The sequence below is a fragment of the Strix uralensis genome, chromosome 4 (genome assembly GCF_047716275.1).
Source record: "Strix uralensis isolate ZFMK-TIS-50842 chromosome 4, bStrUra1, whole genome shotgun sequence".
In the NCBI taxonomy this organism is placed as follows: domain Eukaryota; kingdom Metazoa; phylum Chordata; class Aves; order Strigiformes; family Strigidae; genus Strix; species Strix uralensis.
In genome coordinates, this window is record NC_133975.1 from 71065254 (window position 1) to 71082204 (window position 16951).

Sequence of the window (16951 nt, forward strand, 5' to 3'; positions counted from 1 at the left end):
CACAGTTGTTGCCTGTAAATCCAGTCTAGCTTACTGTGTAGTAAAACACCGTGTGCAGAGAAGCCTGTGGAGTATCAATTTTTAATGGGGAATGTGCAAACCACCTTCTTTCTGCCCTCATGCTAACCTAAAAATAAACATCCTTGAGAGCAGTACAGTCAAAACAAGGACACGCCCAGACTTGTGCAGTCCTGGGGTTGTCATTCCATGGCATGTAGATGCACGCCCTACCCTCATCTGCTAATATAAAAAAATTAGTTCAGAAAGGAAGTTTTCAGAAGAGTGAGAGCCCTTTACTTTTCGTAAAATAAATTATTCTTACCCATTCCCTTCATGGCCTTACGAAGAGCTTCTGCATCAGCTCTGGCATCAAAAGGAGAGAAGGCTGTCACGGTGCCTCTCGTGTACTAGAGGGGGAAAAATGGGGTGGGGGTAAAGGGAAAAGGCCATGAAATAGAAGATAGCATCTTTCAGTTCCTCATACATGAGCTCAGACTAAATTTGAACCCACAGTCCTAAAGACGATAGCATTTTTCTTGCAATTATATTTTCTTGCAAACTGAATAGCAGTCTGTGTGTATTTAAACACAGCTCACTCAAAAGGTACTACTATGGTTTTACTCAACAGTACACCAGATAAGTTCAGGTATATTTACATAATGGTAGTTTGCAGGAGTTGTATGTACAACACTAGAGCCCGAATGCAGGAAAATGACTAAGAAAGTATCATTTGTTCAAGTAATTTGGGAAAATAATTGCACAAATCACAGATGCTAGAAAAGCTGCACAAAGATCCAAGACACGTTTGGAAATAAGAACCTCCCCTCCTCAAGAAAAACCTACTGGAGCTCTCAACCTGTACCACAGATTGTTTCCATCATGTTGCAAATGAAACCTACTGAACTCTGCAATGGCTTTCAATCGTTCGTTGTGTTTCTTTTGACATAAGCAACTTTTTATTCAAGTGATTCAGCTACATTTCTCATCATAGTTTACAGCTAGAAAGAAATAACAGTTCAAACATAAGGATAAAAGATCAGCTCGTCTAAACACAAAAATAATTCCACTAGGTTTCCATGGAACATGGATCTTCAGGGACTTTGTCAAACACCAATATTCATCACCCTTATGGAAAAGTCTTGCCTTTACTTAAACATGGCAGTTCAAGAACCTGTATGTGTATAGCGCAGTAGTTAATTATAAACTATAAAAGTCAGACAATGGCCAAAAGGGGAAACAGTTGGGTTTTGGGAATAGGGAGGTTTTTCTAACAGCTGAAGAAGGGAAATTTCTGGTAAGCATTGCTGTACAACAGTAGTAATCAGTACAGGCAGGACATTTTTCCACTCTCAAGAAAAAGCATGAAAGGAAGTGCCAAGACACCTACTGAGACTGGCACCAGATTATTTCACAGGCAGCACAGCCATCTGGCCTCTGCAATACAGCTTTTCCCTCAAGTTAGCAATTTCAGCCTCACAGTGCTTTGGTTTCAAGTCAATGCATTCATCCAAGATAGGTCAGCCAGAAGAGCACAGACAGAAAAGAGCAGGCAAGCGCTATCCAGAAATTGGTGCCCTGAGGCACTGCTGCCTCTCAGGCCACCTGTGTGTTACTGCCATCAGAAACTCTCTACCCCTCCCACTGCAGAAGCACTAATGAGTTAGATTTATCTCTGCCGTATTTCAGCAAATCAGAACACCAAGCATCATGGTGTTTAATAGCAACAACAAACTTCTTTCTGGTAGATGCCTTCCAATATCCAGCATACTTCAGATGCATGGCAATTCCCCTGAAGCATTCTGCTTTTCCCATTACAAGCAAGTTTTTGGGCAGTACTTCAAATTTAGGCCCAGAAATATGTACTTGTTGTCATTTTCCTAGATAATTCCAAAGGCTTTCACAAAAATTGGGACTCAATTTTATAATCGGAATTTAATTTGGTAAAAGAGATAAAGACTGAAAAGCCTCTGTATTTCTCCTCCTCCCTTACTACCACACCAGCCAGCGTGGGGTTACTTAAAAGTGTATTTCCTGCTGTTTTCTTTCGTATCATCTTAGCATAACTAGTATTACAGAACTACCACAATTCTACTTCAGAAATGACCAATGGCCAACACGTCTGAAAGGAAATAGTTATTGATCTTTAAGTTAAACTTTTCCTTTGCTTATCTTGTTATAAGCAAGTGGAATTCCCCTTCACAATTCCCAAGTCTTGCAACAACAGCCCAACATTCCTCTGTGACTGTTTTAGACAACATATGTGTGAACACTAAATGCTGTATTAAATCTCTCTCTCCATCATCCTTCTCATTTTTGTTAGCTAAGAATCATCCTTCCATAACTCTCTTTTCCAAAGCACAGTGACGAAAGCCTCAACATACACAAAGCTTGATGAACAGTTCCTGAAATTCTTCTGTTGCAGCTGTAGTCTGAAAGTTTTCTTGATGTCTGGGCACCATTTGCATTCCAGGCATTCCCTTCTGACGCACAGTGTTTACTAGATTTTGGCTACCTACCTGCCACAATCACCCTCAATCAGTACTTGAGCTGCACATAGCTTGCAAACCAGAAATATTGCTGTGGCTCTGTCATCCAGCATAATAAAAATCCATGTCACCTGGGTACCACAAAGACAGCAGCTACAATGGCAGAATCTCCAGCTACACCTGCTGCCCTTGACACTCCATGCTGGTGGAAATAGAGCACAACCACAGCAGGGGCTGTTAGCATTAGACAAGTTTGGATACATCTTTGCAGGCCTGAGTCCAAGCTACAGTCTAACCGCCTTCAGAAGCCACATGCAGGTAGCTGTGATACTGACAACAGCTGGCCCATCACTGGGAAAGTGTCGAGCCATCCCTAACTTTCACATCAGAAGCCTACTCACCTAGCTCTTTAGAGCACTGCAGCATGGCCCAGCGATCAGGGTATGGCAGGAAATACTCAGGCACACCATGTTTAACAACAACAAATCCATCTAAAACACCCCCATTGTCCAGAAGCACCCTTATTAGTTATTCCAGCCCCAATTTCTCATTTGCAAAATCAATGGACAATGGCAGAAAGCTCTGCAGTGGTAACAAACTCAGTCCATGGAGGGAACAGCTGTCTCCTCCTTCCCAAACATGGCACCTTTTGGCCAGAGAAAGAGAGGGCAAGCGTATGTTCTAAACCACCATCACTGCCTGAACCACTGAAGTCAACTTTCAGTCACAGAGAAACTGAAATAGGAACTATGAACCAGACATTTCTAATAATATAATAGATCCATACAGAAGAGTTCCTGTCAAAAGCCAGACACTCATTTATCCGACAACTCAGCTACAGTTTCAACATTAAGTAGAGTTTAAACTTTATTGAAACAAACTGGTTCTTGCAGATGGATGACAGCATCACAACTGCTAAGCCATCCTGACCTAATATGAAAAGTGGTGAACTGAAAGACAACTATTTAACATTTATTTACAAACATCAAAACTTTTTATAGAGGGAAATAAATTATCGTATTTTTAGTATCTCTACGAATGTTCCTCGCCATTTATGCAAAACACTATAGCCTCACAGGTTGTTTTTATTTTGGTTAGTAAGTTTCCCACCCAGTAGAACCCAAAGCACACAAATAGTCTTTGATTTAAATCCTGTTGTAATCTGGAGCGATCCTTTACTAAATAGCAACACCTTACACTGGGCAGTAAAATATAAAGAGAAGCACAACGTGCAAGACCTCAACAGAAAGAATATCACAAGATTATGACACCCAAAATCCACCCACATTCCTTTGTTTCTACATTCTCCAGTGCACTGACTTGTTAAGCAACCATGTGTAGCACAAGGGCAATTTGTGATTATACACTAGAAATAAACAGCAGCTTCCATTTTCTCCAGACACCTACCGATGAGACCAATGAAGCCCCTAGACACACAAAATAGCGTGAAGAGGAAAGGCAGAGAAAGAAAAGAAGAAAAAAAAAAAAAAAAAGAGACAAAAAAAAGACTTCAAAGCAAGAGATGCTCTTGCTTTAGAATTTATGCCCCTCCAAATGAGGAAATTAATGTTGTCTGTTATTATTGTTTATTCTTCTGTAGCAAAAGTTTGCAGAAGAAGATACGATGTCATCAGGCGAGATGTTTCTAACCAGCACCTCAGAGCTACATTAACTTCTCCCTAGAGACAACTCGGCTTCACAATCTGATGTCATGTGGCCACATATCCTGGCAACAACATTATCTGTAAGATCAACAATAGCCACTTAACGAGGTTCCTTTTCATTTTTCCCACCAAGCACACAAAAAAATTCCCACCCACAAGATCCCACATTTAGCCACTGTTAAATACAAAACATTCATTATCAGCAAACAAAAAACCATACTTGAACTGATTCAGACTTCTCATCTACTTTTGCTCTCTACCGGCTCACAACAAGTTCTTCCCAGTCAGATTTCCCATAGATGTAGAGCTACCCCCTTTCACAATGCTGCTCTGCAGCAACAAAAGTAGCGTCTCATCAATTTGCCACTGGAAAGCCCAGTGTCTAGTCCAGAGAAGGTGCTATGTGACTTTTTTTTTTTTTTTAAGCAGCCATCTGTTTACAAAATGGCACAGGAAAACTGTAGAACGGTAAGAATGGAAATGGAGAATATCTTCCAGCACACAGGTTGACAAACAGAGAAGGTATGCTATTTTCAGGAGACAGAAGATAGCCCAGAGAGTGACATGCTAGAATAAATTAAAGACTGCCCTAAGATTTCTTGCACAAGAATAGCCATCTTGCAGATAAAGCACACCACAGTCCTCACTGGTAAACTGAAAACCTTTGCAGCCATTGAAGACCACACAGAGATCCCAGATCAAACTGTGCTTTAAAATTACCATCATGTAAGAAATATATAATTATTTCATTACATCCTTACCAAAATGTCAAGGGCAGTAAGATGCAAATTACATTGTGAGTGGATGAATATAGGTGCAGAGCTGATGCAAATGCACAACTAGAAAGACAGCTCTGCAAAACACCTCTCTAAGTTTAGTAACGCTTTAGATTGTGCACTTAAATGGAAGGAGTAAGCTCTGGTCAGCAGACTATATTCACATCTGCCCCACTAAATTTAAACTCCTGACAAAAAACGGAATTACACAACATCTGCACTAAACTCTGAGTCAGTAGAGATAGTGAGGAGAGAAAGAAAAAAAAAAAAAAGAGGAGAGGGTGGGAAAGAGAGAGAAGAGCAAGCAACAGCAATGTAGGAACCAATGTAGGGACATTTGCAAAACCACTCAAAGAACCCATCCTCACTCATAACCTCAACAGAGCCAAAGCCCTGCTTAGGACCCAATTCTGAAAAAGCGTTTGTAGTCTGGAACGTTAGACACAGTCCTCTGAAATGCCACTGGAGTTGGCGATACTATTCCTGTGCCCCAAGCCACAGGTGCCCATTGGCAGAACAGGAACTCCAGATATAGCTCACAGCAGCCACACCTTCACCAGCAGCAAGCAATCCTTTCCTGGCAGTTTACAAATGGATACACGGAATACTTCCAACTTCACATTCAGGGAAAGATTTGGGAGTAGCAGAGCAAACCAGATCAGTCCACAGCACGCAAGCAGAAAATATTCTTGTTGCTTTCCTTCCAGATTTCTGAATTCACAAACACGGGGTAACATTTCCAAGGCAGCTCATTCATCAAGCAGCAAGAGATCATACCATGTACATCTATGCACTAACAAAGACCACCACACATACAGATGCACGAGAAAAGGCAGCTTGTTAGGACAGCAGTGCTCCTCCAAAGCAAGGAGATAACCACAGGCATGGAGAGACCAGGGTGCACAGCACATTACAGCATGCTGTAGTTCACCCACAAAATGAATGAACCTTCTTGTCCTGGATATGGAACACACAAAATCCCACAGGTCTTTGGGAAAAAAAATCTTCCCATAACTGATCAAGAACAAATATTTCAGTGACCAAGACTCCAAAGATAATTTACCTTCTTCAAAGGTTTTATTCTTCAGTAATGTTTCTAGACTAAATTGGACTTTAGTACACTGTGTGCAGCCTTTGTGAACCCTGAACCTTTAGTTGTACATATAAATAACCACTGTCAATTGACACTCAACATTTCATGATTGATAGGCACTTTCATTTCTTAACATTACTTCATGGTGCAACAAAATTTAGAACAGACACCTGCCAGGAGGAGCAGAGCTTACTCTTCAACTTTTTTTTATTTTATTTTTTATAAAATGAATTCCAGGCTACAAAGCTTTAACACTCCCAGTCTTTCATGGCTGCATAATCGCACAGGCAAAGAGTACCACTGAAGAGAAAAGCAGTCCTCTGAACATGGAAACTCTAGGACAAGGTGTACCTAGTACAAGACCTCATCGTTCCAATGTCTTCAACCTACCACCATTCACCACAATTAGTAACCCAGCCCCAAGTGTTACCTCAGGCAGTAGAAAATTCTGCTATGTGAAGACAAGAGTAACTGTTTCGCACTAGCAAAGAATAAAATATTCCTTTTACAAACATCAAGAATTAAAGTTCGTGTCTCTGAGAGTAGACGAGAGAATTGCAAATTTCCATGTTTTTAGTAAAAGGAAGTTACCCTCAAGCCTACATGCAATGCTACATATACGGCAATAAAAGGCTGTCCAGGTAGTTCTGCCTGGTCAGATGCCCTGCACTGGCATGGATAGGGGTCCCTGTATCCCTAAGATGCATCACACAAACCAGTCCTGATGTTTCAAGAAAGAAAAATCCCCTCTTTGTCCCTCAAAAAACAACCCACTCCCAAACTTTAAGGATTTAGTGGAATACTATTAAAAATAAAAACTTTTTTTTAAATGAAGTACCCTTTCTTTTAAAACTAAATCCAGTCACAGTATGAGTAAATATTCACAGGAGTGTTAAAACACCCCTAATCATTCCACTCATTAAGTTAAAATAATGAAACTAGTATAACAGTAATGTGCAATTACCCTGACCTTTGTGAAGGTACTCATACAACTTGATGGCTTTCACTTCCTACAGCAGTACAAAACCCATAAATATGCCATTAAACTCTTTTACTTTCCAGATCATATGCATTTGATGCAACTATAGAAACAAACGCCGGAGTCAGCCCCATTTTCCAAGCCTTCATCCAGGCTCAAAACACAGAGATACAAGTGCTACAAACGAAAAAAAAAAAAAAAAAAACGAGACGAAGTACTGGCCGAAGCTGCAAAGGTTCCAGAAAAATTCAAGTTAGATACGGGAAAGCTGGGGACGGGAGTACCGAGCCCCGAGACCCCACGGGGCACAGCCACGGCGGTATTTTTTTCTCCTTCCTCCTCCAGTGGAAGGAGCCTCCACCCAAGCACAATATAAACACACAGTACTGAAAACTTGGCCAAAATAGTGGAAACTAGCGGGAAAAAAAAAAAAAAAAAAAGTGGTGCCTGACGTGCGCCTCACATGATTAGCTGCTTTCCCCGTCCCCGTCCCCCTCCTCTTCGAGTCTCCCCAAGCTTAGGGATGGGTTGAGTTAGAGCAGACCGAAAATAAATCACGGAGGAGTAAAAGTAAGAGGAGGATGTCCCGGGACCGGCCGCGGCCGGGCAGGGGCGAGCCGGCCGAGGGGCCACGGCGGTCGGCAGCCCCTCAGGGTGGCCGTCAGCCCGCCTCACCTTCGCCATCTCGGGGATCCGTCGGGTCGGGGCCGAGTCCGTGTCTGCAAAGAGAGATGCGATAGTGAGAGCCGGCCCGGCCCGACCCGACCCGACCCAACCCAACCCAACCCGGCCGCCTCCCCTCGCCTGGCCTGGCCCGGCCTGCCGGCGCCCTCACCACGAGCCGCCCCGCCGCGCCGCCACCGCCCGCCGCACTGAGGAAAGCGGGAGGGCGCGGGCCCCGCCGCTGCTTGCCTCAGCCGGGGGCTGGGCCAGGCCCCACCCCGGGCGGGCGGCGAGCCATGGCCGCCTCCCCCGGGCCGCCTGGAGGCCGGGCCGGCGGCAGTTTCACCCCGTCAAGCCCCAGGGGCTCCGCGGCCCGGCCGGGGGAGGCGGTACCCGGGCCGAGCCCCTCCCCGGCGGCTACTGAGGGGGCACCCTGCAGGTCTGGGCGCGCCTGGTCCCCCCAGGACCCGCGGCCGGTTCGGAAGGAGCGCAGAGAAAGACCTCCCTCCACCGCTTCACCTCCCCGCGGCTCTCCCCTTCAGAGGATTGCTTTCTCCTCCATCTCTGTTATGCCACGGAAGGGTGTAATTAGTGCTTTGTTTCTTAGGAATAATAAACCTTTTAGAAGAAAAACTACATTTGCAGATAGAGAGTCTCCAAGGGGTGCTCAAGCCCGCTCCTGATGAAATCTGTACAAAAATCAGTTCCCGTTACTCTGAAGAGGATCATATCCCCTCACTAAAGGACAAGTCTGTGCTGAAGTTTAAAGCAGGCATTTTACTAGCTGTCCTAAGTTAGCTTCGAAGCAAGCTAGGTTAGTAAAATAAGCAAAATGTTGGAACAGAATGTAAGGGCTGTAGTTGTAGACTACCACTACAGTAAGCAGTTGGGGTGATGACACTCCTTAACATCTTACAGCAGGATCATTTCACAGACCCAGGTATAGGGAAGACACATCCAGTTTGGGAGAGCAACAAATATGCAGTCAGTGTGGCTATTCAACGAGCGTTTTCATCTAAAACTGGAGACTTGCTCCCTCACCCATACAAATGCAGTCCAGCTGCGTGTCAGATGAAAGAAGGAAAAGAGACTGCAACACAAATGGAATTTAGCGTCTTTGCCAAAATAAGACATGAACATAATCTCCCTACGTGAGCACTTTAACATGTAACAGTCACTTCTGTCTTGAAGTGAGTTGTGTTTACCTCGGAAAACACCGACAGAAATGAAGATTGTGATGCAAATTTAAACATTTTGTCCATCATTCCTTGTTGCCCCAGAAGTGCACATGCAGTTCAGCAAAAACATGAGATCCACCCAGCTGGCTTCCTTTGCAGGACTGAGAATCAAATGGTTTGCTAAAATGGCCTGATTTATTTATTAAAGTCTAATTTGAATCTAATCCATTGAAGTGGCATTCCACACATGCTCAAAGATACAGGAAGGGAATAGTGAGCTGCTCGTAATATGCACGTGGAAATGCACATCTGGATTAGATGTGGAATAACAATATTTAAGAAAACATTATGGGTTATGAAATGGTTTAAAAAATAGTGGTTGACATTCAAACAGGTTGCTTTTAGTTTAAGCACAACCTTGCTTACACACCCCCACCTCTTTCTGCAAAAGTAAGTCTTTTTCTCCTTATATGTTATACCCAGATCAGATAGAGGTCATGCTGCGACCATGTTTCAAGCTTTACCATCTAGAAAGTGCACACAAGCACACACAAAGAAACGCAGTGGGACCTAAATCTGCGCTCTTTAACACACTCCAAAATTCTGTCGATCAGATTGAGGCACACAACACAGCGGTAACTGCACGCCAAGTGCCAAATGACACAGGTGTGAGCACAGCCAAATGGAATTCAAACCTCGTTAGTGACCGAGATGTGTGATAAGGAAAAGTTATTGGGTAACATGAAAGTTGAAAAAAGGCTCTATCAGCATCATGTGAACAACTAACTAGGTATCTAGAAACCAATAAAGCGGTAGTCCTTGTCACTTTGAAATACGTTGATAGAATCTCTCTGCTGTGTAGCAAACAGCATACACAAAGATTGGTACATTACCTTTACTGACACAAATGTACCTATTAAACATCATAAATAAAACAAACACTTGAATAATTTGCAAAAAGGTGTATATTTCTCTAACAAATTATTTAGCAGTTAATACGTGACCACCTGGAATGCAACTGCACTGCCTCCAAAAGACAGCAGTCCTCCCCTCCCCTCCGCTGCAGCAAGCCCCTCCTGGCTCTCAGCACTGCAATACAAGCTTTGAATTCTAGGGTTCCTATAATGCCAACTACAGTTTAAATCAGGCAATGTGACATACAATTTCTGCTAGCTTAATGAAAATGCTGCAGTGTGTCATGAGTATATAGCACATTAAGAGGCAGGGGGAAAAAAGCTTGTCTTCTCCCCACCTCTTCTCATACCTTCTGACTTAGGAGGATGGATTTTTCTGGATTGTAGGATTTTTGTTTCCTATGCCTTATTTAGTATCCTTACTCACTTATAGCAACTCTCAAACTTAAGGAAATTATCAGACAGATGTCTTTAATTCCATTTTTCCCTTTAAACTTTGTGCTTGGAGGTTGTGGATTTGGCATCAAATTAACACAGGCCTTTTGTTCTGCAGTAAGTGCCTCTGTGTACACGTTGCTCCTCATTTCTAGTGGAGGAAGTCTACCTTCTTTCATTTCAAGATATTTGAAATGTTTTTCCACTCTTCTACGTTTGAGCAGCTTATGCACAATAGCTTGTTATTCTAACCTATGTGAACAGTCTTACCCTCAGCCAAACATGAGGTAATGTTCAGTCAATCAAAAGTAACCTCTGGATTTCTAATCGGTGAAGGACAGGGAAAAGAATCCTGCATGTGAGAACACAGAATATTTTCCTGCTCTGGAGGAGGTCTGACATACATGATCCAAGATGAACTGCAATGGTAGGAAAAGGTTAAACAGAGAAGAGAACAATCTTCTTGCCAACAGATGAAGTTAGGAGTAAAATCTACTCTAGCCAATCTAATATGTGTTTAAGCAAGCAAATATTTGCATAACTTCATGAAGCAAAGAGGCCTGGGGTGATACAGGGGGAAATGTTAGAGTAACACCATGTGAAAGATTTGTCAGTCCATTTGGCAAGAGCAGATGTTTGGAAAAAAATAAAAATCTACTGATCATCACAGAATTTCAGCCTTTGCATTGATTTGAATGCAAAGGGAAGAGGCAGAAATAGCTATACCAGCAAATCCAGAATGAACCTGAAGACATGAACATATACCTGGAGGAAAATGCCTATTGCACAGACTGCCTTCAGTGGAAACAATTCAAGTTAGGCTAAGCCAGTTACAGATGGCAACTCATAAGCATCACATGCAGGACCTTCATGGTCACCATGGGCAAGTGTTTAACTGAACAGCAGCTCTGGTGTTCAATAGTGTTCACCCACAAGCCACAAATAAGCCTTCTAGATTTAGTATCATTTTTTTTTTTTTCAATGAAGCCTATTTTTCACACAAGAAAAAAAACCCTATGAGGTGAAAGCAGTCTTTCCCCCTTCCAAGCCCCTTCTTGCTCTTTGCATCTTCAAACACTAGCAGAATCATACCGGGACGTAACAGTCTGCTTCCCAATGCTGCTGCTGGCACAGTGCACTTCCAAATCCTTCCTTAACACAGAGCTGGAACAACACCTGGAACAACAAAAAGCAATAAAATATGATAAGAAACAGAGCGGCAGCGCTTTAATGATGTATTTACCTCTGGCACACATTGTGACTCTGCAAGCAGGGCCCTGTCAGTTCCCAATCCACTTCAAGGCACAGGTTTTGTCCATACAGAGCGAAATTCTGGGGTTGGTCTCAAAGTCACACTTTCAAAGGAAAACAAAATTCTGAAACATCACACTGAGGCTGAATGTGCCTCAATTAAGCAACTAGAAGTGTTCAGCAGCCAGAAAGCCAAAGTAACCTCAGAAGCACAGATTACATTTGCAACCTTGCATTTCCTCAGGAGGCAAAGATGGGATTGCATCCATTTGGGGATACATTCTGGAGTCAGTTTTTTGCTCTGGAGATACATTGGCTAGTGGTGCTGTGTCACAGCTTACTGCTCCCCTGACCTAAACTCTTGAAAAGGGATTTTAAAAGCTGCACATTAATCCAAAACTGCATCATGACAAAAAATTGAGATGATTAATCCACATCAAGGCTTGCTGGCTGTGCGTTTCTATTCCTCCAATGAGGTGAGAACCTGGGAGATGCATGGCTAGCGAGAAACCCTGCTTTATGGGACCTCACAGCATCTTCTTTCTGTGACAGAAGAAAGGAAGACTGTCATGGGGACCCATCTCCATTTGTCAAACACTTCTCTACTTTTGGGAGAACACAGGTTTTGCTGCCTCCCAAAGAAGTGCTCCAAAAGCCACCTTTTGTTCTGTGAAACTATTCCTCTGTATATTGTTTTCCTTTAAAAAAAAAAATCTAAAACCTCAGTATAACTTGCAGCTCTGAGCCTAGGTTCAAGAGCCTGGTGGCAGGATTGCATGTTACATAGGACAAAACTAGTATGCACACGCTACCCAAAGAAGCGTGATCTCAGTAAACCTTCTGACTTCTGTATGAAAGTCAGGTATGTAAGGTCTAGGCATATTTAAAATAAATAAGTAAGCAAATTTTCCTTGAGCACTGACCACAGTATAAAGTTCAAAATTGCCATCACACCACAGTTACACAACAGAGTTGTTCCAGTTGTAGAAGAGGCAAAGATTGCATACAAGAATCATCAAATATGTGAAATATTTAACTTGATATGGGGTTTCTAATAAGGGGCTGGAAAATGTTTTCAAAGTCTGGTTGTAGCACTAAAATGCATCTGCATGTTTTTCCAGAAACAATGTCTTAGGGGATGAAAAGTTAGCACAAAAGCAATTCATTCCAAAAGCATGCCCTCTTGCAGTTGCTGTCAAAAGCAGGCTGCTAGATCACAGAAAGACCAGTAACTTCAATTTTTTTTTTTTTAAATAAATAAATAGCAAGATGGATGGTTTGCTGTATCAAGACAGTCTTCCAGTGGGTGTCCTCATCTCCTGCTCAAAAGCACCATACATCGTTTTGCTACCGATAGTATTTCTGAGCTTTTATGTGACACTACATAGCTACCTTTAAGTGCATCACCGAAGAGAAAAAAAGAGCAAGGCCCATATTAAAGGAAAGTTTGCTTCTGCTATATATCCGAAGGCTGCTGAAAAGGGAAAGGTCCCTCCATTTATCTAACAGAGTTGGAGCACAGTAATCACATTAAAGCCCTTTTCACATGAGATAGAAAGGCCAAGTACACTTAGTGTCCTAGTTAAAATATTTTCTCTTAAAAAAAATCACATTGCAAGATATTTAAAAACCCACTGTAGAGGCACTGAAGTGCAATAGGCTTACTGAGGGAGATTTTCAGGCTTGGGAAATTTCATGGAGCAGACGGTTTCCTTATGAAATTATAACTGAAGATGAATTTTAAATGCTTTTCCACACTTTAATGGCTCTTTGGAAGTGAAACAGTCAAAACTGCTCAGTGAACCACAACTCAGAGGCAAAGGTGAGGGAGGGGAAAAAAAGAGAGCAATTTCAGGGTCATGCTTTGATTAATACTGACAGAGAAGAAATCACTTCTGTTCCAGACTGGGTGCCAGTGGATGGCAATTTCTCAGCGTCTCGTTTCCCTCCACTCTTACACAAGGACAGCAAACAGTTCAGCTGTTAGCACAAATGAAGAGAGCTTTGTGCTGCACTCTAGCACCCTGGGTGGAAGGTACTAGGTGAACACTAAGCAGTAACGCTATTAAAATAAGGGATAAGTGGGGAGGGTGACACTGGTTTACAGGCAGGGTAAAAAGTTCAGATCTTAATACTGACAGAACGTTTATAAAATTCTTTCCATGCTGCATGTGCCAGCATCAGGGGGCTGCTGAAGGACAGGCTGAGTACAGAATAGAAGAAGATTTTATTTTTTTTAAAAGCACTTTGAGACTTGCTTTGGAGACTAAATATTGGCTTATATTCCAGCAAAGACAACTTCCTGTAAGTGATTCATTACTTCTAATCCACAACCCATTACAGAGGAGTGCTCTGTCAGATTCTTGATTTCTCTTGGGACACCAGTACAATGTGAAAAGGTTAACAGGAGCTAAGAGCATTCATACCAGTTACAGCATCAGGCAACCGAATTCATCTTACTGGAAAAATATTTATTTTCTTTTATTCAGAGGAGGTGCAGGTTTCTTTGAAATTGTCTTTAGAGAAAGACACATCATATCATCAACGCAATAATCTCCATTCAAGCAAAGATAAATCATTTGAGCCAGATTCCAGTACTTGTCTTGGGCCCTGAATGCTAATGTTCATTACTAGAACATTTCTGCAGCACTATGCTAAAGGACGGCTTGATCTCCAGGCTGCCTAATTCTTCCTGAGAAACAGAATTTCCATCCCTGATGACTAGTGATATGGACTCCTCCTCTGGTGCAAAGGGAAAGAAAAGGAGACAGGTGCTTAGGTCATATTTCTGTATTTCCAGCTGTTCTGCACTACAGTTTATCTCGAGCAGATCACTTGGGCTTTGTGCTCTACACACTTCCACACAGTGATGGTGTAGGAGGGGACAGCCCATCAATAATAGCAGAACACTTGTTTTGTCCCCCATCCAGGAACTTGAAGCATTATGTGAAGAATTTAAGAGCCATTGCAAACATCTGGGATAGCACTAAGTAACTATCAAGAGTAACCAATGCAAATATTAATTCTGCTTAGGAAAGAGAAGCAGAGAGAAAAATAATTCAGTTCTGTTAATTTAATGGAAATTCAAAAAATCTGAGGGAAGAAAATAAAAATAATCCATGAGTGGTTGTCTCCCTCTCTGTGGGGAAAACAAATAAGAATCAATTTAGCTGAAATGAACTGGCATAACATCACTAAACAAGTTTGGCCTTTGCATTTATTATTCCCAAATACTTCTAACTGAGGTCCTGTAACAAGACCTCTTTCTCATCAAAGGCCCTACCATTAGCATCTTCACGAGAGTCTTGAGATACAGGAACACTATTATCTTCATTTTCAAATGGAGAATAAAGGCAAGCTGAGGCTCAGTGGTTTCCCCAAGGTCACCGCCGGTGACTGGTAACTGAACCCAGGTTTCAAGTCACAAGCAACTGACTTTGCACTGCTCTGTTCTTTCTCTCTTTACTTTGCCAAAGGGCCTCAGTGTCACTGAAAACTTCCTCCTTGGTTTACGTATTCACTGACAAGAAGAAAAGAATCCATAAATTATTCTAAAGGTGCTGGGATAAGAAGCACCCTCCCACCCCTGCACTCTGCGCAGCTGTTCTCACCCGAAACAGCACAAGCCTTGACTCCCATAAGTAAGAGCAGAATAAGGCCCACAAAATTTTAGTTTGATTATGAGGAAATAAGTCTGGAGGCAAAACCAGACAAAGCCTACATTGACTGGTTTTCTCTTCAGCCTTTCATTATGTTTCTAAAACATGTTGACCTCAATCCAAACCACTATTCACCAAAACCCTGAGTAACAGACTGCTTCAATTGCAGACTGTGTGCAGCCCCCACCACCACCTAGATATCCCAAGAGTTTTATCAAGAGGCACTGGTGTCTTACAGAGCCTTAATAATTGTCTGGAACTTAACTTACTTCCATTCTTTTTTTCCATAACTTTATATATTCCCCTGATATTGGATGTTTTGTGCTCCTGTAAACATAAGAAACATTTTTAGCACTTAGCTCAAGACCTCTAAAGCCCCTTTCTTGGTTTCTATGATACGTTTTGACACATGAACTAGGACAGATCTACCTAAACTGTCTGTTTCAATTGCTTCTGATAAGTCATTGCCATTCTGCACCCAGACACAGACACTCTGGATTAAAAATGCTCCATTTCTTTACTTAATTTTGAAACTTTGAAAGGTGAGCAAGTCACTCAAAGGTTTACGCATGGACAAAGCCACACAAACACGAGACTTTGGGTGTAGTCCTGTATAGGACAAAATTCCATAAACCTTCTCTCGCTCACTCTCATACAAGGTTGAAGGGCCTGCTGCAGTCTAAGCCCCAACCCTCACCTCAAGAAAATATTCAAACCCACCTTTAAATAGCATTTCTTAGCATTCTCCTGTTCCCATCTTGATCATTGCCAGGCACAAGGGGTTTTTTTCCTCCATGGATCACGGGCCCTACTGTTCAAAAATAGGACTAGGTTTCAAGTAGTGTGACATTTCTTTTATAATTCTCTCTGGATCATATTGTCAATCCCTTCATAGCAACAAATGTTGGGTACCTCTGTCTGTGTGTGTTGCTTGTTTTAATGAAAAAGATTTCCAGGTGATAACATGATTCAAGGAGTCCAAGTTTTAGCAAAGCAAGGCAGCAAATATAATGGAGTTCAGATAAATTTGTATGTGTAGTCAGCACTGCCAGTAGTTTAAACTTCTCACTCCCATCATGTTTTTAAGAGCTGGCTGTATGACAGAATATTTCTATTCTTCCTAAACTAGCTGTTTGTCTGGAAAATATACTGTTAGTTTGGGAGAAATGCCTGTGGTAAAATTCCTCTAAAAAGCCTCGTTGCCTCCGCATTTCCTCTTTGGGTGGAGTTTTTGTTTACCTTAATTTGCATTTTCAAGCATAAAACGATTAATATAGCACACCAAGAACTGCCAGTAGCAGTAATCACAGCAGAGCTTTAGATAAACTAGAGATAAGTTAGAGTACAGGAACACAGTAACAAATTACAAAACTACAGACTGCAGTTCAGTTTACTTAAAGGAGTTTTCTCCCCTCCCAGCAAGAACATATATTTAGCTATTATTCAGGTAAAGTATTCTTAAGGGCAAACCTGGTTTTCTCGATCATATTGACAGCTTTTTGTAATGCTAATCTTCCCAGAGTAGAAGGATGAATTGAAAGTCAGGACTGTGAGTCCTTTTCAAGATCCACTATTAGACTATGAAACCTCAATTCTCTTTTTCCAGGAGGATATGGTTAAAATAATATTTATTTTTCATAAAAGAACCTCGATGGAAATGTCTACACAAGAACTAGTAACAAGCACTGAATCCTAAACTATAGATTAGCCCTGTTTTCTCAGTGTGCATGTAGCTACTGCCACGTACCCTGATCCATTACCAGACCAAAACCAGACTGGTTTTTGGCATTCAGATGCAACAGGATGAGCACATTTGCAAGGGGAACCACAGACTGCCTTACGTTAAATGCCAT

At 42.0% G+C, this 16951-nt stretch overlaps 1 protein-coding gene across 2 annotated transcripts in view; it reads right to left on the reverse strand.

Moving 5' to 3' along the window:
* The window catches only part of ANXA5 (annexin A5), a 51094-nt gene that overhangs the window by 15273 nt on the left and 18870 nt on the right, over nucleotides 1-16951 (reverse strand). The window contains exons 2-4 of one of the 2 annotated variants that reach the window (XM_074867238.1): nucleotides 11281-11364; nucleotides 7674-7717; nucleotides 323-407 (exon numbers count right to left, since the gene is read on the reverse strand). In XM_074867238.1, coding sequence (XP_074723339.1) covers nucleotides 323-407; nucleotides 7674-7682 — 94 coding nt within the window. In that variant the 5' untranslated portion in view covers nucleotides 7683-7717; nucleotides 11281-11364. Of the gene's footprint in view, nucleotides 1-322; nucleotides 408-7673; nucleotides 7718-7833; nucleotides 7935-11280; nucleotides 11365-16951 lie in introns of those variants that run through there. The other variant, XM_074867239.1, reaches the window with a different exon arrangement.